Genomic DNA, 24,890 nt, shown 5'->3' with positions numbered 1-24,890 from the left:
TGCACTACAGATGTTAGTGCTCTGTATTGCAGTGTACTTCGTAAAGTGTTCGGCAGTAGACACGGCGATGGGGTCTGGTTCATCAGGTGCTGGCCTGCAGGTGTGTCCAGTGCCAGGTGCCAATTGGTTGCAGCTCCTGCACTGGAAAGTACCTCCCTTAATCACCTCCCCCAGCCTGAGGGTCCGCCTCCTGCGCTTCACTCCTTCTCGTGGTCTGCCACAATATTATTTTATAGATTTGAAATGCAATGTGATTTATTGATTATAAATTTAAATAATCAACTTAGTATGTTCTATTCCGGTGTGTAGTTTTAAGACAAATTCACATTTATAAACATGATGGACTTCAGTTCTCTGTGGTTCTGTAAAGCTACTGCATGGAAGAAAACACCCATATTTAACATTGTCAATTGTATTTATTAGTCAATTGTAGAAGTATTGATACTGCAGGATGTGATGAGAATACATGTGAAAAAAGCATAAAGTAAAAAAGTGTCATTTGTTTAAAATGACATTAAATGTATAGATTATAAGTGTATTAATAAATTATTAGTTCAGTCAGTCGCACTTTTGATTGATCTAATAGAAAGACACAGATTCAGTTTCAGATGTTTAAGGCCCACGGCTGGAAAGATCCTGGTTTGCTGGATGGAATCTGGAACAAAGCAATAAAACACACACTTAAAAAAACAGAAATGAATGATGATCAATGTATTATGGAGTTTATATTATTGTATGCATTTGCCTTATTTAACTAAACTCTTGCAGACCTTTGAAAAACTAAACCAGATGAAAAGACAAACAAGGCTTTGGTTTTCCAATTAACCTGTTTGCTACTATTTATATTTAATTAAAAAAACAGGATATTTAACTTTCCTTTAAATCATTCAATTATCTCAAGTGATTAATGGTTCTTTTTTTTTTTTTTTAAATGAAAAGCTTCACTGGAGAGTGGGACGTGTTTTATGGACGTCTAAATTTCACACTTTGACAAAGAAGAACAGTTTGAAGGAAACGTGAAAAGACAGAAGAGAACATCAACATGTCCTCGCGTGAGGTTTGCAGAGTTCCAGCACCTTTACCTTCTGAGTGAACGGGGACGCACAAGCCAGACACGCCCTCTCCGGTGTCGCTGGGCTGTCGAGGGAAAACGGGCCGACTAAACCGGACTCGGAGCGAGCTGCAGCCGCGGCGTCTTTGATGGCGAAGAACACCGAGCTGCCGAGGAAGAGGACCGGTTCCCCGATGCCCTGCGGCGCCAAAGCATCCGAAGCGCCATCGACACAGCACGAGGGGAAATAAAGAGGAGACGAGAAAGAATCAGCAAACCAGGACGGACAGAAACAAACACAATGAAGAAAACAGACGACCTCTGACCTTTGAGGAGTAGATGGCGTGGGGGTTGTCGGAGTCCGGAAGCAGATACACGTTGAAGACAAGCGGCACGTCGCAGACTGCGGGGATCTTGTACTGAGACGGGCCTCGAGTGTACAGGAACCCGGAAGGGGAAAACTTCAACTCCTCCAGAGTGAAGAGGCCCAGACCCTGCATGAAGGAGCCTTCAATCTGAGGGGAAGGAGGCAGGGGAGAGGAAAGGAAAGAGAGGAAGGGAAGAAAAAGAAAAAGGATAAATAATGAATCAGTGAACTTCATTTTTGGGACAAAAAGCAAAATAATGCAAAGAAATATTTTCTGTGTCTGATACCTTTTGGATTATTCTTGATTATTATGCATTTGTGTATTTTATTTATTACCACATTGTTAAAAGGCTCAGCTGGCGAGCTGTGAACTGACTGAAGTAACAGAAAGTGTGCGAATAGAAACCAGAGACTCACCTGTCCGATGTCCACCGAGGGGTTCACACTTCTGCCGATGTCCATCACGATGTCGGTCCTCAGCGTCTACGAGACGAAACCAACACAGCTATTTTTATTTTATGTGTCGCTCTGTTGCAGGGAGACAAGAGAGGAAGCGGTTCAGTTCTGACCCGGTAGTCTCCTGTGAGGCAGTCCAGCTCCACCTCGCAGCAACACACTCCGTACGTGAAGTAAGCGTAAGGCCGCCCTTCCACCTTGTCCCAGTCCATGTAAAGGTCTGGACCTCTGAGGACGAACAGGAAGCTGTCACTGTCTTTTAAATTCACTCATTAAAATTAATAAACTCCTCGCCTACCTGTAGAATCCAGTTGTTGACAAACTGATTTTCTCCAAATATGCAGCTTGGACCTGAGTGCAAATACATATATTTTACATCAGTACCCCCCAAATCAAATCCCAGTAAATTGAGATTTTTCTGATTAAGTTATACCCATTTCTCCCATGATCCTTTAGGGTTTTTCTGCCTGAATGGCTCCAGCCGCTGGTACAGAGTCTGACAGGCATTCTGAATGAAAGAACAAGAACACAGTCGTATTTCAGAACTAGAAAATTTTGCAAGAAATTTTAAAAGTGTCGCTACTACTGCCATAAGACGTCGCAATATATATATATATATATATATATATATATATATATATATATATATATATATATACATATATATATACATACATATATATATATATATATACATATATATATATACATACATACATACATACATACATACATACATACATATATATATATATATATATATATATATATATATATATATATATATATATATATATATATATCTGAAAACAGCGGGAGCGCCTTGAGACAGTTGGTCAGCTGACAGCTCCTCAGTTTTCTCGTCGTTGTCATGACATCGCTGGGTTCAGGGGTAGAGGGGAGGGAAGACTGAACTGTGATTTTTCAATGGAGCAGTTGGTCGGACTTCATGGCACTTTCAGGCTTGCTGACAAAAAAAGTATAATATTTGTTGGATTCCACAATGCATGTGTACCACAAGCACAACATTTCCTACGTTTCTATCCAACAATGGTGTATGAAGAGTGGAAATTGTGGGATTAAAGACAAAATGTTTTATTTTTTACAAGTTTCTGTCGCTCCCTCTCACTCTGTCAGTTGGTGCTTCACTTTAGCAACAAACATTTCGTGCCATACACACCCATTGTAAACTCGGAAATTGTTGCCCAGTTGGGCAAATACACTCCAGACTTTTGTCAACGTTTTAAACTTCAAATCATTTCTCTACGTTAAATTATGGCGAGTCACTATGGGCACAAAGATCAGTGGGTTTTTTTTGCTCTCATTAAGGCGAAACCCCATTAAAGTGAATGGGACAATTTCTCGCTTTTATTTGCATTTTTTGGGAAAACAGCCAGTCAAATCTCTTAGAAAAGTCATAGCTCATGATTCCTGATCCGAGCCGCATGTTTTGATGTGTTTTGACGCATGTGCTGTCAAACTGTGGGAGTGTGAAGCCACACTTAATAAAAGCTGAGTATTGCTGAAAAAGAAGCTCCAGAGAAAGCCGGATGTGGACTTCACCTTGACCGCCATGCCGTTGGCGTCAGTACCAAAGGAGGCGGCAGAAGGGGAGGTGTTGGGAACAGTGTTGGTGCTGGTTTCACTGATGTAGATCTTAGAGGGAGGGATGTGAAGCTCCCGACTCGCCACCTGACAGGAAACAAACCGGAGCTGAAATGTTCTGTGAAGAAGTTGCATGAAAAGATGCCTCCCTTTAATTCATAGATAAAGTAGATCCAGTGCTGCTTCGTCACAGTACCTGTTGCATCTTCGTGTGGAGTCCCTGACCTAACTCCGTCCCGCCGTGAGCGAGCAGAACAGAGCCGTCTTTGTAGATGTGGACTAGAGCTGCAGCCTTTTACACAAAAACAAGAGCACACCAATTAGAAAATGTGCCTTTTTATTTCTATCAATGACAAGAGTCAGTGTTCTACCGCTGCCTCCATCGGTTCATTTGTGTTATTGTGAGACTGTGGTGTTTTAAAGAGGATTTGACGAAAGCGTGAATAATAACGTAAGCCTATAAAATAATCCTCTAAGAACCACAAAAAGTCTGACTCGGGGACTTGAGGGAGACCAAACTGAATCCCACGGACCTGATTCAAGAAGCCGTCCGAAAATGCGATCCCATATTTAATGGGGATGATGGACATCCCCCTCTTCTTCCAGCGGTTCTGCTGGTTGAACTGGTCGGCGGCTCTGCGGCGTGCGCCGTAGTCAGACTTGACCTTGCATTCCTCCCAGCAACGCAGCAAATTCTCCGGGCTGAACTCAAACTTGTAGTGGGTGACTGACGGCCCCTTGTACATGTTGATTTCCCGAATCTGGTCTGCAGGGCGCCGCAGCACCGCGGCCACGTCGTTGAGCATGTTCTCCACAATCACAACGCTTTGGGGCACGCCGAAGCCCCTGAAGGCGGTGTTGGAGGGCAGGTTGGTCCTGCAGGCGGCAGCCTGGCCTCTCAGGTTGGGGATGTTGTAGGCGTTGTCAAAGTGGAGAAGGATTTTTTCCGCTACCTGCAAGAAGTAGGTGATCAATAACATGCTTTTTCTTTATAGCTTTAGCATAAAAATCACAGCTTTCACCCACCAGAGGAGATTCATCCACTGTGTTGCCAGCATTGGCGTAGTACTGGATGTCTGCAGCAACGATCCGGCCGTCATTCATGAAACCCACCTGAAAGAATCGACAATCAGCAAGTTGGATCAATCAAAAACAGGAGGAGAGATGAGTTTCCTCTGTAGGGCTCAGGAAGGAACTTGCAGTTGAGCCGCTGCTCCTTTGTGTTGAAAGAGTCAGCTGAGGTGGTTCAGGCACCTAATCAGGATGCCTTCTGGAGGCCTCCAATTAGAGGTTTACCAGGCACGTTCAACTAGTAGGAGGCCCCGGGGAAGACCAAGAACACACCCAACACACCCAAGTCTAGGTCAGCCTGCTGGGCCGGCTGCACCCACGACCTGAGCCCGGATAAGCGGATGAAAATAGATGGACGGATGAGATATTTGATTGCTAAAATATTCAACAGCCCTAGTTTGACCATTTTACAAACATGCAGTTAAGTGGAACTAGCAGAATTAATCATCTTTTTATCCCTTAAATAACTCGTATCCTGTTGGTATTTAAAGAAGTCCCTTGAGTTAAACTGCTGAAATGAAAGAGCGTTGTCGTACTTTGTATTTTCCAAGGACAGGGTGACGGGCTCCGGTGATCAGCATGTCCTCTCCTCGCTCCAGGACGCAGCGGACTGCACGGTTGGTCCTGAATAGAAATGTAGAAACAATTATAACAAAGGAAACAAAGAATTCAAGACCTTTTCCAAAGTTAAGGCTCTATCTTATTGTAAATGACAAGAGATATCTGATCTTTTTGGCCATCATGATTTAGAACTGGTTCACACCAGTTCACACCAGGTGTGAACAGGCCTTACTTCCATGCAGCCACAGAGGTGATACAAGCCAGTATTGCCGTTTTCATAACCTTCCCGCCGAAAGCTCCACCGACCCTCTTGACGTGACAGGTGACTCTGTTGGACGGGATGCTCAGCGTCTCCGCTATTGCCTCCTGCAGTCGGCGAGATGAGACAAAGCAAACAAACAACTTGTGATTTCTCTGGAAGGAGAACACATTTGCTAATAGAGTGCTAATACAAATCTGTGTGTACCTGAGTGAGGGTTGGCCATTGGGTGGAGACATATGCGTTGAACTCCGTCTCCTCACCAACAGGAACGACCAGCATGCTCTGGGTCTCCAGGTAGAAATGCTCCTGGCCACCCATTCGAAACTCTCCTGTGGAAACATGAACACAAAAGGTGAGGCAGGACCGGTCGCAGACAGCCACGATCCATTGAAACTTGAGGAGAGGAAGCACAGAGGCTCTCAGGAAGAAGTAGAGTTAGTATTGTGCATTGAAGAGACATAAATTCATCCAGAATGAGAGGGAGGAGAGGAGCTCAGTGTATCCTAAGATGTCACCCAGCAGTCTAGGCAGAACTTCTGATAATTGAAGGGAAATCTCTCTAACGGAAACACACGGTGAGTTGTGGGCGGAGTTATTAAAGGGCAAAAACAGGAATATTAACAAAATAAAAAATGCAATAAATATGAGACAACTTGCTGTCGCATTGTTTATAATGCATCTTCTACCAATAGAAAACAGATGTTCACCTTCATGAACCTGATCAACCGTTTCAAAGGCTTCCGTCACGTTTCCTCTCTCGATCCTCCGCCGAGGCTCAAAGAAAGACGACTTCTCGATGGCTTCCTGTCACAGTGGGACACAGCGAACGCGGTTAAGAAGCTGGAAGAAGTGTCTGCTGGAAGTAGTCATGCGTAATAAATGTTTCAATCAGAAGGTAACAATGACAAAACCATGCACAAAAGCAGATCTTCATAAACAGTCTTGTTAGAGGGCAATAACAGGTGAGCCGGACTCCACAGACCTCTGAAGTAAAAACTGGGTCGGGCAGGTCCTCATAGCCGACCTTCACAGCTGCCGCTCCTTGTTTGGCATGCACCCTCGTATCGGCAATCACCGCACACAACATCTGACCGACGCAGGACACCTGCAGGAAAACCATTGAACTGCAGATCAGAATCAAGATAAGCCCTAAAGATGAGGACTCCCCAATGACGAAGTCATAGCAAACTACACAACCCATCCTGCAGCGCACTGTCCTACAGAATAGATTCATTACTTTGGAAATCTAGTTTTAAACAGTCAGAGCTGAACTTTAAACATATACGAGCACGCACACCCTTCAAAAACGATCTACCTCGGTCTGAGCGAGCAGCTCTTCTTCATAGCCAAACAATGCACGAACTTTCTTCCCTGGAATATCTTTTGCCGTGATTACGTCGACCACACCGGGAAGCCGCAGAGCCTCGCTTACATCCAGCCGTCTGTGGGAAAAAAGAAACATTCAGAACCAAAAGTAAATTAAAACAAAAACAGATCAGAGATCGGCCTCCCGGCTCCTCACGTTATTTTAGCGTGCGCTCGAGAGCTGGTGACCAGAACCAGAAAGAGCTCGCCGTCTATTATGGGGATGTCGTCACAGTACACGGCCTCGCCTGTGGCCTGGATGAGGGCAGAGCGGTGCATTGTGGGACGCCCCACTGGGTCCTGGTCACTCTGGTGCTTGGACACATGCTGAAGAAGAAGGAGAGGAGGTAGAGGAAGCAATGTAGTCCAAAAAGATGGAAATGGTTTTATCAAAGTGTTCATTTCTTACCTGAAACTCCTGCAGACCGGGTTGGATCTCTCTGGGTAAAGGCTGGATTTGCATCCTCTCAGGAAGCTCCTCTGTCGTCACATTCTGCACACACAAGCACTCTAGTCGAAATATCTAGCAGTATCTTTATGTCAGCTGAACATTTACATTCGAGTCAAATAAAATAATGCAATGTTTTTTTCTTACCATTCCTCTAAGTTTCTGCAAGACCTCCATGTTGAATTTAAAGAGGAAGCTGAGAGTCAGAGAGCGACGAAACTGCACTTTTCCTCCGGGAGCCGACAGAGGGAGGACCAGCTCGTCCAGGAGGACATCATAGGCCCGGCTGAGGGTCTCATCATCCCAAGACCTGAAGGAAACACTCTGTTTTGGCTTTTGTGCTTCATTTTGTCCGACACTAAAAATCACCATGCTGTCGGCTCTGACCTCGTGGCGATAGCCGCGCAGGTTCTAGTGGCGCTGACGGTGGTCGGCCCCATTCCTCCAAAGTAAATACTGACATCCTGAACCAGCCGGGACCCCTTAGAGAACAGCACTCTCATCCCGGTGGTCACTGTGGGGAAGGAGCTCTCCTTCCTGGGAGCCTGGCGGAAAGCTCCAACAAACTCCCCCTGCAGGACAGACGGGGTGGTGCTGTTATTCATACATTAGTGAACTTCAAATGTGTGTACGCTCAGAAGGAATATTTGTACCTTTCTGGAAAAGGGAATAAAGACAGAAAGCACAATCTCTTCTGGCTTTAAAAGGGTTTTCCCAAAGCTCACAAAGAAGTCTTGATTCAGAGGAAGCTGCCGTCTCCCTCCTGCTGGATTCAGACAGAACCTCTTCAGAGTCAACGCGTTGGGATGTAAATCTACATTCATTATGACCAGCTCACGAACGCTTACCGTCAGAAATGACGCTGACTTTGCAGTTCCCTGCAGCTAAGACAGGGTTCAGGTCTGAGTTTGGGTTTGCACTCATGATGTGACCCCCGAGAGACTAAAAACACAAAAGAAAGCATAAACACATCTATGAAACATTTCACATTTATTCGTAGAGTCGTGAACTCCACTCACAGAGACGTTACGGATCTGCTGGCTTCCCAAGTATCCCAGCTGTTGGCTCAGGGCTCGGAACAGTTCGGTCTCCTCCTCTGGAAACTGAGGAACCAGATGCTTCAAAAGGGACCAGACCTCCGTGAGACTGCAGCCCGCTCCGACCCAAACACCTGGAGAGGAGCCAGGAAGTGAGCCAACAAGAGCTGCAGGTTTGGTGCAGAGGAGTCTTGAAAGGACTAGAAGTCTGCGCTCACCCTGCGGGGTCCGAGTGACCTCAAACAGCTCCATGACTCTGGTTGGAGATATGATCAGCGGATGCAGGATGCCTTTGAACTTCATATCTGGACCTTGAACACAAACCAGTTCGGAGCTTGTATAAGAATAAAGCAACACTATAGCAGCACTTTATAATCAGAACATATTATTTTATACAAAAAAGACCAATAACTTTTGATTTAAGGTTTGTTTCGTCACCATTCTGAGAAAACAGAAATCCCTTTTTTTAGTATGGCATTAAATACTGTATATACGCTTTATAAACCCGACTTAAGTCCAAGTTGTTAAATTCAATCTGAAAGTTTATTTCTGATCAATGTATAACTTTAATGAGGGAATTTATTTTTGGGGTTTACCAAATGCCTTCCTCTGAATGTATTCTACTTGTTGGAGAGGCGTCTCCGGCTCGTCTCTTTAACAAACTGACCGATGTTGGTGTTTCCCACGACCAGCGGAGCTTTAGGATTCCTGGTCTTGAGCTGGATCAGCTCCTCCAGGGAGGCAGGGGACACCCAGCTCATCCTCTCCCCGTAAAAGGTGAGTGTCTTTGGGTTCGCCGCCTCCGACATCAACTGTAGAGAAAGTGCAGCACTGATAGTGAGCCAGCTGATGACACAAGAGCTGGAAGGACTCTGTGTGAGAGAGGACTCACAATCAGCTCAGGGGGGAAGATGAGCTCCTGGGTCGGGTCCAGTGGAAGGAACTCTTCTTTGTCAAACAGTTGAGGTGTTTCCTGGAGCACATTATGGAGAACATGTCAGAGAAGTGTGTGAAAGGTACGAGGTGCAAAATAGAAGGCTATAGAAACGGTACGATACGAATACAAAGAGACGACAGAGAAGGAAGAAGGAGACAAGATAGAAGAGAGTCAAGAGAAGCGTCACAAAAAACAACGATCCAAGATATAAACACAGAGATCTATGAAGCTTTATATACGGAACAGACGGACAAATAACAAATCACTCACCAGCTCTGGTTCATCAGCGTCTTGCTCTCCATTGAGGCAACAGGCTCCGCCTCCATTGACTTGGCAGCAGTTGGCTTCCTGTTGGGATTGATTGCAGCCGTCATCACATGGTCCTTCAAATCCTATTTGTTATCGTGTTCCCTGTTTTTGCTTTTTGGTCTGAAGTTAGTCGCTGGTGAGCCGATCTGATCTTTGATATTTTATGGTCGTAGAGCCGAGCTCCGTACCTGACAGAAGGTCCTGCAGCCGTCAACGATGGGTCGATATCCAGTGCACCTGCACAGATTACCTAAACAGCAACAGCAACAGAAAACAGCGAGGAGAGGACTGGGTACATTTCATGTTTGACTTGTTTTGTTCACATGTGTATGAATAACTGGACTATAACCAGAAGAAGCATAACCAATACACCTTTTACCTTCCTGCTGGTTTTTACCTGTAAAGGTGTTAGTACATAGATATTACAAAACAAACCAGCAAGAGTCTGAGTGATGTCCTCCATGGTGGGTTGAGGCTTGTTCCTCAGCAGGGTGTACATGGACATCACCATCCCTGGAGTGCAGAAGCCGCACTGGGAGCCGTGAGATTTCGCTATTCGCTCCTACACACACAGCATCCAGAGTTTAGGAAAGCTAGAAATAGGAAGTAATACATGCATCTCCCCCAAGTGGTCTAGGTAAGGCCCTGACCTGCACGGGGTGGATCCTGGTCTTGGTGCTGCCGATGCCCTCCACCGTGGTGACAGCGGCTCCGTGCAGCTGGCAGAGCGGCAGCAGGCAGGCGTTGACCGAGTAATGTCTGACGGTACGGTGAAGTCAAACTGTGCTGCCGGATCTGACACTCAGTAACCTGCAGGAAACATTTCAGTGTACTTCTGTCCTCGATTAAACTACCACTACTGCTACTTTTACTGTTATGGGGAGTATAAGCTTTTTTATTGAACTGAATCGCCCCCTGGTGGTCAGGAGAGAGAATGCAGCTTTAACACATGAAGCATAGACTTCTATACAACCGGAGTCGTCGCCCCCTGGTGGTCACTAGAGAGAATGCAGCTTTGAGACATGAAGCATAGACTTCTATACAACCGGAGTCGTCGCCCCCTGGTGGTCACTAGAGAGAATGCAGCTTTGAGACATGAAGCATAAACTTCTATACAACCAAAGGAGTCGCCCCTGATGGACACTAGAGAGAATGCAGCTTGAACACATGAAGCATCAGCTTCACTTGGCAGAACCGGAGGTTGGCACCTGGTCCTGACCTCCCAGGTTGGGAACCAGTGGGTGTACTTTATACGTAGTTAGCGTGCTACTGGGATGTAGTTCTGAATACCAGCTGTTGGTTCATCATAAAGGATACGTGATGGTTTTGGTGGCCGGTTGGTGGCGTGACACCATGACCGTGCACGCCCCGCAGCCTCCACCGCCGCAGCCATACTTGGTTCCAGTCAACCTCACTGAGTTCACAGTCAAGGTAGTCACCAGAGCTGTTGAGGCCTGTAGGAGGCGCTCTCACGTCAACATGACGGTCAGCCATTAAAGAAACACATTTGAAGGATACACTTCTCTCTGAGGAAGGACAACAGCGTGGTTTCAGGGTCCACATTGTTCTCCGTGACCTGTTTTCAAGAAGGAGGAGAAGATGAAGAAGAGTTTTTTAGGTTGTATGTAAACGTAATAGCTCTTCTTTGGAGAATGACGAGAACTCTTTAATAGACTTTATATTTATTGCTTTTTGTATAAACTAGATTAGATTCCAACAATTGTTAAACAAATAAATGTTGAATGATGTTTAAACTTGAATTAATCTGCCTTGCTTCACTTCTTTTCCTTGCATCGTATTTCTTTCACTTTATTTATTTTGTACAGGCCAAAATGACAAATACAAGATTTGCCTCGGAGGGTTTACAATATGTACACATGACATCCTGTCCCAGGACCTCACATCGGACCAGGAAAAACTCCCCCAAAGAAAGATAGTAAAAACCTCTTCACAGGGAAAAAAAAGAACGGAGTTCATTGAATACAGGGTTTTTACATTTTAATTTTTTGTTTTTACATTTTTATTTTGCTTTTTTAACTGTTTTTAAATCCTGTTTGATCTGCATTATGTTTTATTGGTTTTATGTGAAGCACTTTTAATCGCCCTATGAGCAACTTCAGGCTTTATTGATTTTATATTACCCTGTGACAGACTGCAACGTGACCTCTGCCCCATGGCTTTATTGTCGTTCCTGCAGCTCTATATCTTTAATACTTACAAAAACATGTTATGTAACCAAGTTTTTAATAATATCAGACACTGCAGTTTTTTGTTTATGATTTAATGTTTTATGTTTCATGGGAGAAACGGTAAAATAGAGCATCTTATTTCTTCTATCAGCCCAATCTGAGCAAGTTTATGGTGTAAAACTGGTTAATGACCCTGTCTGTGGTTAAAAAGGTTCAACGGTTAAAACTAACTAGAAATACAACTAACTGTTTATAACTGACTAGCTAAATGTGTAACGTACCTTTTTCCCGTTGATGAAGAAGCACAAAATATCTGCTTCTTTCCCTGAAGACATCTTTGATGTGCAACAAGAGTCTTTGTCAAAACAAAAGATCAAGTCGGTCTGAATTTATATGACTTCCTCCTGTCTCCTCCTGACTTTCAAAATAAAATAAATGGAGGCTTGAAAAACAGGAGAGATCCAAAAGCTGCAGAAAAAGATACATTTACGAAAGCATTTTAAGTACAACGTTGAAGTGATACTTTGCTTTAGTGTTATTCGTGACACTTATTCATAATTTTGCTAATTTGCATGTAACAATAAACTATTTAGACATATTTGCAGGCAGTTTTTTTACATTAAATGTTCACATTAAATGTGTAAAATTGATATTTTATGCTTAGAATAAATGCATACAAACAACACAAGAACATTGTAAAATAATTAAAATATAATCAGATTTTATTTAAAAAGTAAGCAAACGTTTTTTTAAGGGAAATATATGTTTTATAGCAACTACTAATATTAAATATATTCACATTGTGTTATTTTCACACATCTCCACACACTTTTATTTGAATTTGAATCTTCCTAAGCTGCCTGTTGTAACTTGACTATTAACTGGAAACGCCCCACCTCTCAACCTTAATGACCCCGTGAACAAAACAAACATCCCGTCATTTAAAAGGAGGATTCCAGTTCTTTTTGTGTGTTTTTAGTTTCTTGTTTTTCTCCAGTTCACCTTGTATTAAAGCGACAGTGTCTTTCTCTTTCTTCCTGTATATTATTTACACACCACATGCGCATATGCACATCATTCTACAATACATGTGGCCTACATATGTTAGCTGCTCTGCAGAATGTTACACAACAACATTTTATAATAATTAACTCTGCTCTGTTGAGTTTAATATCTTGTGTTTTATTGGGAATATTGCCACGTCATGTCAATAAAATGTGTAATATTTAACATGTCAACACAATCTAATCATAGTTATCATAGTCAGAATTTTGATTTAACACTTACTTATTGTTCATATTTAATGCTATTCTATTCGGACCCCGACCATACTGCGCAGGCATTGAATGTGAACAGTGTGTATGGGTTGAACACAATATATTTCCAATAAATTAAGCGTATGAACTTAGTTTAAAGCAGCTGTTCTTGTTTTGTTCTGACACCACTTTGGAGAAAGTTCCACTAGACAACTTTGCTGCTATCTAGTGGAACTTTCTACACGTGCACCATACGTTGGGGATATGTTATTTTACTAAATTATTACTAAAAAAATCTTTTTTTTAAATTTCTTTTCTTTTCTCATTTCTTTCTTTCCTTTTCTTTTTCTTTTTATAAGTATTTTCATTCTTTTTTTAAAGGTTTATTTTGTCGTATAAACTGACTTTATTGTTTCATTGTACTTTTTTAATCAGGGTTACTCTTTCCTTTGTCTTACTGTTTCTGTTTCCCTCCCGTGTGTTGCGTTGTCTGTCAAAAGCACTTACTAAAGGTGCAGTATAAATACAGTTATCAGTATTAGTATTAATCTGATCTAATTCTGTCAATAGTGGCTTGTTATATCTTTCAGCACGGTTGCCCTGTTGAAGCTAATGGAAGTCAAAGTACTCGGTTATATTTTAATATTGCATTATAAAGTCAAAAGTTGGTTTGCACAAAAGGGAAGTCGTCAAAACGTGGAACTCTCTCATGTGTGCGTTAATACAAACGGATGTGAGAGTTGCAGGACACGTTTTGCTGGTTTGGAATGTCAGTGTTTTACCTCCAGCTTGGCTCATTAGAACAATAATTAACCTAAGGCTAAAAAAAAAGAACGATCAAAGGGCGTTTCTGGAGCAGAGGATTCGCTCCACGCAGTCCAGACGAAGCCCATCTGCAAACAGTGAGTACATGGACGTTCATGACTCGTGCATTTGACTGATTTGTTTGTATTTGTTGATTGTTACATTTGAGTAGAACTGAGTGATATTCCATATAGTCACAGCTGAAAGTGTTATGTGTTATATGTTAAGGTGAACGCAGTTTAAAGGTACATGCAGCTATTTAATTCATCACAGAGGGTTCAAAGACTTTTAAAAGTCAACCATTGTAAGCAGGGCTTTAAAAAAGTTTTCAGTTTTCAGAGTCCTTTGTTGGAGGTTGCTGTGAGAATTGGAGACGTCTGAGGGGCAAATTACAGCTGCATGTAATAGGTTGTTTAAATAGACCCTTCATGCTCAAAAGTGACATGCAATATGAACATATTGCATATATACAATACATGCAATATGCTTCTGGAGTTCATTACCAGATGCACACATACATATTTCTGTAAAATGTATGTTGGACCCTTGATCCTCTGCATTGTGTACATTGTATAAACACTGATAAGCCTGCAGGTTCAAAGAGGTTGTGAAACCTGAAAGCAGCGTGACAACGGATGAGACTCACAGAGAGACACACAATAGATTTAGATGACAATTCTGATCAATACTTATATCAATACTAAATAAGGAGAATTCACATATTTCACTATACTAACACAAATGTACACTTGGAGTTAGTTATTTCAACATCTGTACAGGTTAGAGCATATTATTGCTGTACTTGCTCTCTCTGCAGGCCGGCAGCCTCCCAGTCCCGCAACAATGGACCAGTTCGTCGGCTCAACGCCGAGACAAACGTTGGAGCGAGTTTCAGCGTTCCTGGGCTGCAGGCCGACCTCTGCAGAAGTGGCTGCATACCTGGACGAGCACGACAGCCTCAGGCACCTCAGGGAGGAGTTCCTGGTGCCCAGAATAGCGGATCTGCCTCATTGTGAGTAAAAACAAACAAACATGTGCATTCAAAGATATTAATGTGTAATGTCTGGGCTCAGTTTGGATACAACTTGGTCGGATGTTCCTGTAGCCGATCTCTCGCTGGTCGATGGCGCCGAGGACTGCATCTACCTGGTGGGAAACTCGTTGGGGCTGCAGCCCAAAATGGCCCGGAAGTACCTGGAAGAGGAGCTGGACAAGTGGGCCAAAACGTATGCCGGCTCTTTGTTTTGGGACTTTTCACCACAAGTACTTGAATAGAGACGAGTGTTGAGCGACGCTCTCTCCACAGGGGGGTGCACGGACACACGGAGGGCTCGCGGCCATGGGCCTGGGCGGAAAACAACATCGAGGACGTCATGGCGGACATTGTTGGTAAGAGACAGCGCTTTAGTTCACGGCGTCTAACTTATGTTCAGAGTTCACAGCAGGGAGCTTGTCGAGGTCACTGCACTTTCTGTGGAGTTCAGAGTACACATGAGGGTCTTTTAACACATCTGCCGTTCAGAAACAATCTGTTGCTGCTCAGATTTTATTTTCAGTTATTTACCCATGCATTTATGTATTCTTCAAAATATGTATTTTTGCATAAAGATTACATTTTTTCTCCCAGTATTTCCTTCCCCGGCCGATTCAATTTGATTAATTTCTCTCTATATTTCCGCATTTATTTTCCAGATTCTAGGATTCCATAATCCAAAACAAGAAAATCTAAATATTGAATGTGTCATGCATATTTCCGCATTGTGTCACAGACACACTAAGCAGTGAAACAACATGTCAGCTTCTGACCTGCAGGCTGCCGTTTCAGACGTTTTAATCAAATGATCGTACACTGAACAGTAACACGTGACGCGTTTCTCACAGGCGCTAAAGCGGAGGAGGTGGCGCTGATGAACGGCCTGACGGTTAATCTCCACCTTCTGCTGGTAACGCTCACCGAAACTACACTGAGGACCGGCAGAAGTCCTGTGTTACAAACACTGATTGAAAATACAAAAGGAGAACAACTTGGAACCTTGCCATGCATATGTGTGTGTGTGTGTGTGTGTGTCCTAAGTGTCCTCTTGTGTCATTATTCTGCAGCTTTCCTTCTACAAACCCACAGCAGCTCGGCACAGAATCCTCCTGGAGGACAAGGCCTTCCCGTCGGACCACGTGAGTGAACCTGCGACCTTCTGCGCGGGTGAAGGTTGCAGACTAAAACAGCAGTTTCTATTAAACCTTCCTGTGCCGCTGGATTGGAGATAACATCCCTCCATGGTGCTAAAGCTGCACTTCTGACTCCAGCGGCTCAACGGGTAACATTGATTGGATGTTTAAAAGTGACCTAGAAGAGCTTAAAACCTAGAGGGAAACAGAAAGCAGGAAAGTGCAGGAACACGGATGTACATCCATTTAAATACCTTTTTATTCCGTCTGTATATTTAATATTGCTATTGTATTCTTCTTTACTGTTTATGTATACAGTATTTATTAACTATGTGTCTCTTGTGTGCAAAGCTGCTGTAATCTTGCCGGACTAATGAAGAATTATCTTATTTTATCTTATCTGTGTCGATACATCCACTGTATCATTTACTTTGGAATGCATTTTCTGCACACCAGAAGATGAACGCTTTATTCTGGTGGATCCCAAGACATCCTCTCTCTCCACTGGCAGACATTTTGGCTTCAAAAGTCGTTGATGAGCTCGTGTCAAGTAAAGTACTGATTGTTGATGCTCTCTTATCTGTTCTCCCAGTACGCCGTAGAGTCCCAGATCCGGCTGCGGGGATTCGACCCCGAGAGGAGCATGCTGCTGCTGTCCCCCAGACCGGTACTGCCGCTCACCCCGTCTGGGAAAACAAAGCGCTTCAATGTTTCTGTTTGCCCGCAACAACGGAGGAGGACGAGTGACGTGAGGCTTCTGTTCAGGGAGAAGAGACTCTGAGAACCGAAGACATCCTGGAGGTGATCGAGAGGGAGGGCGACTCCATCGCCGTGGTGATGTTCAGCGCCGTCCAGTATTACACCGGCCAGCTGTTCGACATGGCCGCCATCACCGAGGCCGGACACAGGAAGGTAACGCACGCAGCTTCTTGAGTTCATATTTCATGCCAAGCAATCCAAAATGACATTCCTGCATACGTTCAGTGGTCAAGTACTTTTTCAGGTACTTGAGTATTTCTATTCTATTCTTCTATGTACATCTCAGAGGGAAAGTTTTACAAAGTTTTTTTTATGCATTTTGATAAATTTAGCTGCATTTAGTTACTGATTATGATTGAAAAATATTAATTAATGATGTAATTACAAACTACCCAGCAGAATTTGATAAAACAGGCTCCACCTTCATAAGCTGCAACATGACAGCGATATAAGGATGGAGGCGATGCATATACTTATATAATATAACGTTTATTTTCACGCTAATTTAAAAATAATTAGTTTATTTCTACTCTGCAGTGGTGTTACTTTTACTTCCACAACTCGTTCATGAGTTCATTTGCATGTAAACTCTTGTTTTCTTTTGCTTGCCATGTTTTCAGGGAAGAAATTTATGGAAGCCTGTTTCCCCTAAAAAAAATAATTAGGAGCAAAAAAATAAAATAAAATAAAATTAGGGAAAAAAAATCAGGAGAAAAAGAGGACAATAAAAATAAATTAATCAACTTTTTTTTTTTCGTTGACGAAAATAAAAAAAAAACATCTAAGCAATACGTTATTTCATCACTTCGGTTTTACAATACCTTTATTTAAATGTAAATATGTATTGTTCATACAACAAAACAAGTACAAGTCACATTATAGTCCAATCTCGTTTTAATTCACGTATTATTTTAATTTAATATTTCAAGCACTGTTTTATATTCAAGTGCTCTTGTTATTTACCAAAAGATAACTTGGCCATGTCAACCACCTGTAAGCCTGTTGATGGGTTACTTTAAAGCAAATAATTAAATTAATATATGTGTGCATTTCACTCAGTTCTTAAAAATGGTCAATGGAAGGACAACAATGTACTTTGTGGGTACATACATGAGCTACAATTATATTTAGGCTGTAACTGTAATTTTTGACAATTGTCGTCAGTAGTCAAGTTCTCATTTCTCTCCTGGAATGAAGCGGGAATTTTCTTTTTTCTTTTCTTTTTTTTGGGGGGGCTTCCAGAAATTAAACGTCAGAAATAGTTTTGTTTTTTAAAAAACTCACCGCCTCTGACCTGAAATGTCTAAAAGTGTCAGTCAGTGAGGACAAGCTGCCGCCTCCCTTCTCGTCCTCAGGGATGCTACGTGGGCTTCGACTGCGCCCACGCGGTGGGGAACGTGGAGCTGAAGCTGCACGAGTGGGGAGTCAGCTTCGCCTGCTGGTGCTCCTACAAGGTCAGCTGACAGGAGCAGACGGCGTCATTAACGTTACCGCGCGCGACCGTGAATACTCTGAACATGACGTCACTAACGCACGTGATGACTGGCGGTCCTCTCGCAGTACGTGAACTCGGGCGCCGGAGGACTCGCCGGGGCCTTCGTCCACGAGAAACACCGACAGTCCGTGAAACCCGCGTGAGTCCTCGCACACCGTTCACACAGCGCTCAACAATATTTAGGACCTTGAGGTCAGTGAGCTGAGAGCGAGGGATGCGTATGGAATCACAGAAGGGCCACGACAAGAGGAAAAAATAATCTGCAAAACAAGGATTAAATCAATATGGAAGAGAAATAAAAAGTAGAATGAACTGAAGGAAATATATAGGGAATTGGACAAATCTAATATATTTAAGAAAATATAAAGATCAAATAAAGTAGTTTATAAGCAAAAAATGAACAAATATTTGAATTGATTCATTAAAATTCTTATGATTTGCTTCTCTTGATGCTTTATGAACAAATGTATTTTATTTATTTCTCTTTTTCTGTATGTAATTATGTAGATCTTCCTAAAAAAAATAGTCCTCTCTCTGAGGCCCAATGAACTAAAATTATAAAAATCTTTTCTTTGTAAAATGCTGATACATTTGTTGATACATTTGTTTCCCCAACCCGCTTGATGAAATCACACATGGACTGATATACAAATGTGATTTTTACATCATTTACATCTTGTCTCTTGCAGGCTGTTGGGATGGTGGGGTCATGACCTCAAAACTCGGTTCCAGATGAATAACAGTAAATAAAATAGTTGTGTCATGTTTGTGTCTCCTCACACTTGAAGCCACTGATTTATAACTTGTTTGCTCTTTGAGTTTTACTTACTTCTCTGTCGTCTGGATATTGATGCTCAAAGGACACGAGCATCTCTGTGTGTCTGCTGTTAAATGTGTTTCCTTTGCGTGATGTCAGGGATGGAGCTGCAGCCTGGAGTCAACGGCTTCAGACTGTCAAACCAGCCCATCCTGCTGGTCTGCCCCCTGCAGGCCAGTTTGGAGGTACTGCAGCAGCTTCATTAGTGTCCAGATTGAATGAGTTCACGGCTGTGAAAATAGTTTCGAAATATGATACATTTTTCATGTTTTACATACTTAAAATCCTGTGAAATGTTAACTTTTGAGCTTTCTAACGATGCATTTCTTTCAGATACATTAAATGGGTTTTTATATGATTTATTGACATTAAAAAGCAAACCATATTTAATTCAACTGTCAAAGAAACTCTAGTTCATGTAAACAATCCCCACGTTCCTCCCTGCATGACCGTCAGACAACATTAAGTCTTCTTGAGACGTGGTTTACAATATTTTCCAGGTGTTTAAGATGACCAGTATGCAGTTGTTGCGCAGGAAGTCCCTTCTGTTGACGGGCTACCTGGAGTATCTGATCCAGCACTACTACAGCGAGGACCCGGCTCAGCCCCACAAACCTCACGTCCGCATCATCACGCCCTCTGACCCTCAGCAGAGAGGCTGTCAGCTCTCACTCTGCTTCTCCATCCCCGTCACAAAGATCTTCAAGGAGCTGGAGAGGAGGGGCGTCGCTGTGAGTATCGAAGAGCCGTCTGTAAAGTAGCGTCATCTGAAATTAGAGTACAAAAAACATTGATCTTAAGCAACCTACACACATAGGTGTTCACATTCATATCCGGTGCATTACAGTCATAAACATAACCAAATCTTCCAGCCCGCTCATGAAAGTAAGTCACAGCGAATCACAACCTTCGAGATGTGTCTTGTTTCTGAATCGAGTCTTTTGGTGTCGTTCAGTGTGACATGAGGGAGCCCAGCGTGCTGCGAATCGCTCCGGTGCCGCTCTACAACCGCTTCAGCGACGTCCACCGCTTCATAGAAGCACTGAGATCAGCTCTCGCTGCCAGCAGCCGATGAACCCGGAGAGGCCGCTTCACTCAACACAGTTAACCCACTGACTGCTGCCAACTGCTCGAGGGAATCAAACCTTTCAAACAGTGGATGCCTTTGCTGCTATTGTAATTAGTTGAATCATTAAAGCCTCATTACCTTCATGTGTGTCTTTGTTAACGTGCATCTGTGCAAATGAAATTGTTTACTCCACCAATAAAAGTAAAATAAGGCTGAGCTGAAGGAGTTTCTGGTGAACCTGCATGATGTCGTCTGATTCCAGCAATACAGAATGTTCTCATAACAAACGTCAGCTTCCTGGAAGGTACTGACGGTAACAAACCTGTTTTAAAATCAGTACTTTTACTACCCTGATGTTATTCTCTCACCATCAGGAGACATCAGCACATCACCACCACACTGACGGCTGCTTCACAATATTTCAAACGGCTGCTTTTTAAAGGATGTTTGGTCCCTGAAGTTGTTCCGGAAGAGTCTAGAGAGAGAAGAATCTGATGTAACCGTGTACTTTTCACTGATCTTTGAGTCCAGCTGTCTTGATCAATGCTCGCTGCTCACCGCACCGGTTTGGTGGAGACCAGCTGGAGGAGGCTGTCACCGCTGTAACATACAGATCTGTCTTTCTCCAAAACTGTACAGTAAAATCTCAAGGCCATACACATGGACACAGCAGAAGTCAGCCTAGAATAGAGCTGCATTCAGAATTGCAATTGAGGCTCACTCGACGGATGTGGGCTCACTTGACCGCAGTGTGGCAGCCTCTCCTCCCAGGTGAGGTGGAGCAGGTTTCTCTCTGCATTAGGAGGTCTAGGTTTTCATGAATCCCACCGAACAGCCTCGTGCAGCGCCCGTCAGTTTCCTGGTGTGTATTTACTTTCACTAACGTTGACCGTCAGCCCTGGAAGATGTCACTAGATGTCACTATTGGAGCAGCAAACACCAGCTGAGAGACGAAAGAACAGAACCACAATCTATAGATAGGATCCAAGCAGTAGATCAGTCATTGTGCAGGAAGTCCCACCTGTTGAAGGGGCATGTGATCCAGCATTACTGCAGCGAGGACCCGGATACCTCCAGTATATAAAAAAAACACTGATCTTAAGCAAGTTCCACATAGGTGTTCACATTCATATCTGTTGCATAACAGTCATAATCATAGTATGAGACAATAAAAACACATTTAACAGGATGGGATGTGCCTTTTTAAATTATTATGCATCAAAAAAAGAGAAGTTTCCTCTCACAAAAAGACCCTGATCTTCATAGTTGAGAAAAATGGAGTTCAAATAGGTCAAATCTACATTATTTGAAGTGCCACTTCACTCAACACAGTGAACTCACTGACTGCTGCAAACTGCTTGAGGGAATCGAATAAAAAATGAAAATAAAAAAAACGTTCATCCCTGAGATGAAAAATCTTTATTTTATAGTTCCAAACACCTTCCAACAAACGTAAACATCTAAAAAAATCTCATTATCACGTAAAGGTTGATTCGTGTGTGCGTGTAGCTGCCGGCTCTGATGGCAACGACAAAAGACCAGGTGCTGCTGCCGGTGAGGAGGTTATGGATTATTTTTAGAATATAGCTGAATGTAACGTCAGACAAGAAGATGACATTAACGTTACATCAATCTAATAATAAAATAAATTCTCCTAAATGTATTTTCGCTCTTTTGAACTTTTGGGATCCAATCGATTGGTCTGGAAATGAAGATGAAGGTTTACGGGAACTTCAACTAAAACAATTCACAAAAATAAAAAACAAAGAAAGAAATAAAGACACAATAAAACAGTAAAAACAGCGGCATGATAAAATTATAATTCAAACTCAAATGACCTTTTATAGTTTAAAAGTTGATTTACCTTGGGGGTTAAAAAATTGCAAAAGTTAAACAGTTGAAGTTAAATATTTTCAACGTCAAGAATGCAGTCTAAATATTTTTTGAAAAGTTAGAATGTTATGACAGTGTGTACAAAGATTATCTTAAGTCTAAGCATTTTGCTTTGAGAATGATTTTGTGTAAATTGTAAATTTATGAAAGATTACATTTCCGTTTTCTTCTCGACATATTACACATTTATGCGTAAACATTTTCGGTAAAGTAAAATGTATATATAAAAGCTGAATTGTCCTCACTATTAGAAACAATGTTTCATGAAAAAGACATAAACAAACATTAGTTTGTTCCCTTCATTAATCTCAGAACCTTCTTGACATCTGGAGAACAATGTCGCCCTCTTGTGGTCACATTGAGACGTACACATGAAGCACTTTTCACAGTTTCTTCTCCTCAAACAGCTTCTTCCAGGCCGGCATGATGTGCTTGTAGATTCTCTCGATCTGAAACACACAAACATCAGTTTTATAGTAGTTCATGTGGTCGATGCTCATTCAAACAAAACGTCTCTAATGTTTCTTTACTTTTCTTCTTTCCAAACTTGTTCCTGAAGCTTTGCAGTTTGCTTCCTCGTCATAATCTTTGTTACGTACCGTGTTGTATACGTATTATGTATTGTTTTGTTCTGTTTTGTGTTGTGTTGTTGCTTTGTCTCCCCCTCCTGTTGTCATTCTCATACTTCACAGACTTCACCTGGTTCCAGTCATCATCATCACACCTGTTACCGATCACCAATCAACCCTTCCCCTATAAAGTCCTGTGTTTGTTCCGTGTGTTGGTCCCTTTGGGTTAGTTGTCGTTGGCTTGAGCTGCATCAGCGCGCTGGCTGAGCGAGTTGATAACGCTTTGTTTATTGTTTGTGTTTTATTAACCTCTACTACTTTAGTTTGTAAGCAGCCTACTTTTGTTTGTCTTCATTAATTCCTTTTTGTTGTGCGCATAGGGTCAATGAGGACAGGTAAGATACCCCGGGGTTTACGTATTACATACACGGAAGTTTACTTGTTAATACCCCAGGTAAGAGTGAGCACCACCCACTGTACTTTTTGGGTGCACAGCACCTGTAAAGGGGAGCGTGGGTTTTTGTTATGTTATTTTCTTTGGTGCCACTGAAAGTCTTGTTGATCCCTGTGTTGCTTTTTTTGTAAATAAATACTTTATCACTTTTGTGTCCTGAGTTTTGGAGTGACTGCACCCTCATTTGCCAACACCTGCTGCCTTTTATGTTGCGTCCCACTCCGAGCCACTAAGGGGCGTAACAATCTTTCTTACACAATTATAGATCATCTTCACAGGTTTATCTGAAGCATTAAAAGACTTTGAAGCGTCTTAACAGTAAGTCATTTTACTTTAAAACTAGAGGAGTTTTGTTGAATGTAAACATTTCTTGGTTGGTTGCCGTGTGATAACGAATGCTGCTTAAATGTGGAGAGCAGAACATCTCCAGTTCTTTCCACATAAAATAAACACACCTGTTCAGATTTCTTGACTCCGTATCGGAGGAGCGTCGCCTGGTGCTCGCTGTTATGAAACAGGATGTCGAACGTCACCTCGTGGCCCATCAGGTTGTCGATGGCGGGCTTCACGACGGCGTGGAAGTCTCTGGCCGAGAACGAGTCGTCCAGCATGTTGTTGACCTGCGACGATGGAAGACTCCATTACGCACGCCTCTCACAATACATCACATTTACATTCTGCTACCACATGACAGGCTACCTTGTACTTCCTCCCCAGCAGCTCTAGTGGATCCAGTTTGACCTCTGACCTCAGAGCTCGGCCAAAGAGCGGCAGCTTGGAGTCGGAATCTGACAAACATATGAGTGTTTTAACATAAAACGTACATATTTGTTAGAAATGAGTCGGCTTCTTGAGCTGCAATGAAGAAAAGCCACCTGCATTTTAGAAAACGTTCAATATTTATTTTGAATGTGAAAATGATCAATAGCATTAATAATAAACCAGGTGGATTACTTCCTTCCTGTCAGAATCAAACGGAACAAAACTTGCATCTCTGCACGTTTTCTCCTTGAGATTAAACATTTATTTTACAGCTCAAAACACTTTCCAACAAACGTAAACATCTAAAATCTCAATTAACCAGAACACACACACTTTGACGTTTGCACTCGTTAAAACCAAGAAGCACCAACCTCGAGATGTCAGATGGGCGACGTAGGGAACGCCGTCCCTCTCTCCGTAGTACACGCCGAAGTGAGAGAAGTACTTGTTCCTGGGGTACTCCACGATGTCCCCCGGGAACAGCTGGGGCTGGGAGTGTTTCTGCAGAGAAGACATGTCAGACATCCCCAACCACAAGAAAACAAAGGCAGGGAGGGATAGAATTAAAAGTTATAGTTTTTTATGTCTCTCTCACTCTCTCGCACACAAAAATCATGAATACCTGCACACAGAAGGGTAACGTGACTGTACAATGTTTCATTAACTAAATTTCAACTTCTTTTAAATGCCTCATTTGATTGAAGCATCTACATATTTTACAGTAACATATTACATTTGATGGTGAAAGCATTTTGCACATTTCTTTCATATTTATATTATTATTTATTTTTTATGTTTATTTCTATGTAACAAAAACAAATTCCTTGAAACTGAAAGTCTGGCTCGTGTGGAGTTTTGGTAGAAATGTTTACCATCGGAGCATCGAGTGCTTTTCTTCTGACGCAGTTAAAAACTCAAATTAAGCCAACGGGGGATTCTTCACATCGCAGGACATGAAGATGGTTAATCGAGAGTTAGTCAGCGAGTTAAGCGCATTAATAAAGCTTTTAGTAGTAGTACAGGAGGAACTCACCAGGCCCATGGGTTCAGCTGTTGACTGGAGCTTTCCTTCAGTCTGCTTTACATGCAGACTGAGCCTTCCTCCTCCTCCTCATCACACTCTGGGTGTGTGAAGCAGGTGTTTCCTCAGGAAGTAGTTCATACTTGAGATATGAACATATCTCAAAT

The 24,890-nt window shown here is 42.5% G+C and overlaps 3 protein-coding genes across 3 annotated transcripts; 1 reads left to right on the top strand and 2 right to left on the bottom strand.

Moving 5' to 3' along the window:
• Window positions 1-452: 452 nt before the first annotated feature.
• LOC137793964 (aldehyde oxidase 1-like) lies at window positions 453-11,996 on the bottom strand. The gene is made up of 34 exons (XM_068590451.1): window positions 11,940-11,996; window positions 10,988-11,045; window positions 10,787-10,883; window positions 10,120-10,228; window positions 9,905-10,031; window positions 9,658-9,719; window positions 9,431-9,508; window positions 9,116-9,196; window positions 8,891-9,035; window positions 8,442-8,534; window positions 8,206-8,357; window positions 8,035-8,128; window positions 7,840-7,949; window positions 7,574-7,758; window positions 7,334-7,496; window positions 7,148-7,231; window positions 6,896-7,065; window positions 6,689-6,815; window positions 6,356-6,478; window positions 6,081-6,177; window positions 5,578-5,702; window positions 5,344-5,477; window positions 5,087-5,174; window positions 4,506-4,592; window positions 4,013-4,432; window positions 3,676-3,771; window positions 3,438-3,566; window positions 2,308-2,382; window positions 2,173-2,225; window positions 1,988-2,102; window positions 1,836-1,901; window positions 1,378-1,566; window positions 1,083-1,250; window positions 453-655 (listed from the first exon to the last, which is right to left on the bottom strand). The coding sequence occupies exons 1-34, from the start codon at window positions 11,991-11,993 to the stop codon at window positions 605-607; spliced, it is 4,005 nt and encodes a 1,334-aa protein (XP_068446552.1). The 5' UTR covers window positions 11,994-11,996; the 3' UTR covers window positions 453-604.
• A 2,553-nt stretch (window positions 11,997-14,549) lies between these two features.
• kynu (kynureninase) lies at window positions 14,550-20,030 on the top strand. Its single transcript, XM_068590884.1, has 13 exons — window positions 14,550-14,730; window positions 14,824-14,944; window positions 15,025-15,107; window positions 15,600-15,661; window positions 15,819-15,890; window positions 16,477-16,551; window positions 16,650-16,796; window positions 17,999-18,097; window positions 18,204-18,277; window positions 18,828-18,880; window positions 19,055-19,140; window positions 19,456-19,686; window positions 19,911-20,030. Exons 1-13 carry the CDS (start codon window positions 14,562-14,564, stop codon window positions 20,028-20,030), a joined length of 1,392 nt encoding a protein of 463 aa, XP_068446985.1. The 5' UTR covers window positions 14,550-14,561.
• A 1,410-nt stretch (window positions 20,031-21,440) lies between these two features.
• On the bottom strand, window positions 21,441-24,786 carry plaat1l (phospholipase A and acyltransferase 1-like). The gene is made up of 5 exons (XM_068590993.1): window positions 24,736-24,786; window positions 24,074-24,203; window positions 23,640-23,728; window positions 23,396-23,560; window positions 21,441-22,366 (listed from the first exon to the last, which is right to left on the bottom strand). Exons 1-5 carry the CDS (start codon window positions 24,742-24,744, stop codon window positions 22,301-22,303), a joined length of 459 nt encoding a protein of 152 aa, XP_068447094.1. The 5' UTR covers window positions 24,745-24,786; the 3' UTR covers window positions 21,441-22,300.
• Window positions 24,787-24,890: the final 104 nt, after the last annotated feature.

The sequence above is a fragment of the Clinocottus analis genome, unplaced genomic scaffold (genome assembly GCF_023055335.1).
Source record: "Clinocottus analis isolate CAN_PGR_092001 unplaced genomic scaffold, fCliAna1.0.p SCAF_24, whole genome shotgun sequence".
NCBI lineage: Eukaryota > Metazoa > Chordata > Actinopteri > Perciformes > Cottidae > Clinocottus > Clinocottus analis.
This window is presented reverse-complemented; position numbering and strand designations above follow the sequence as displayed.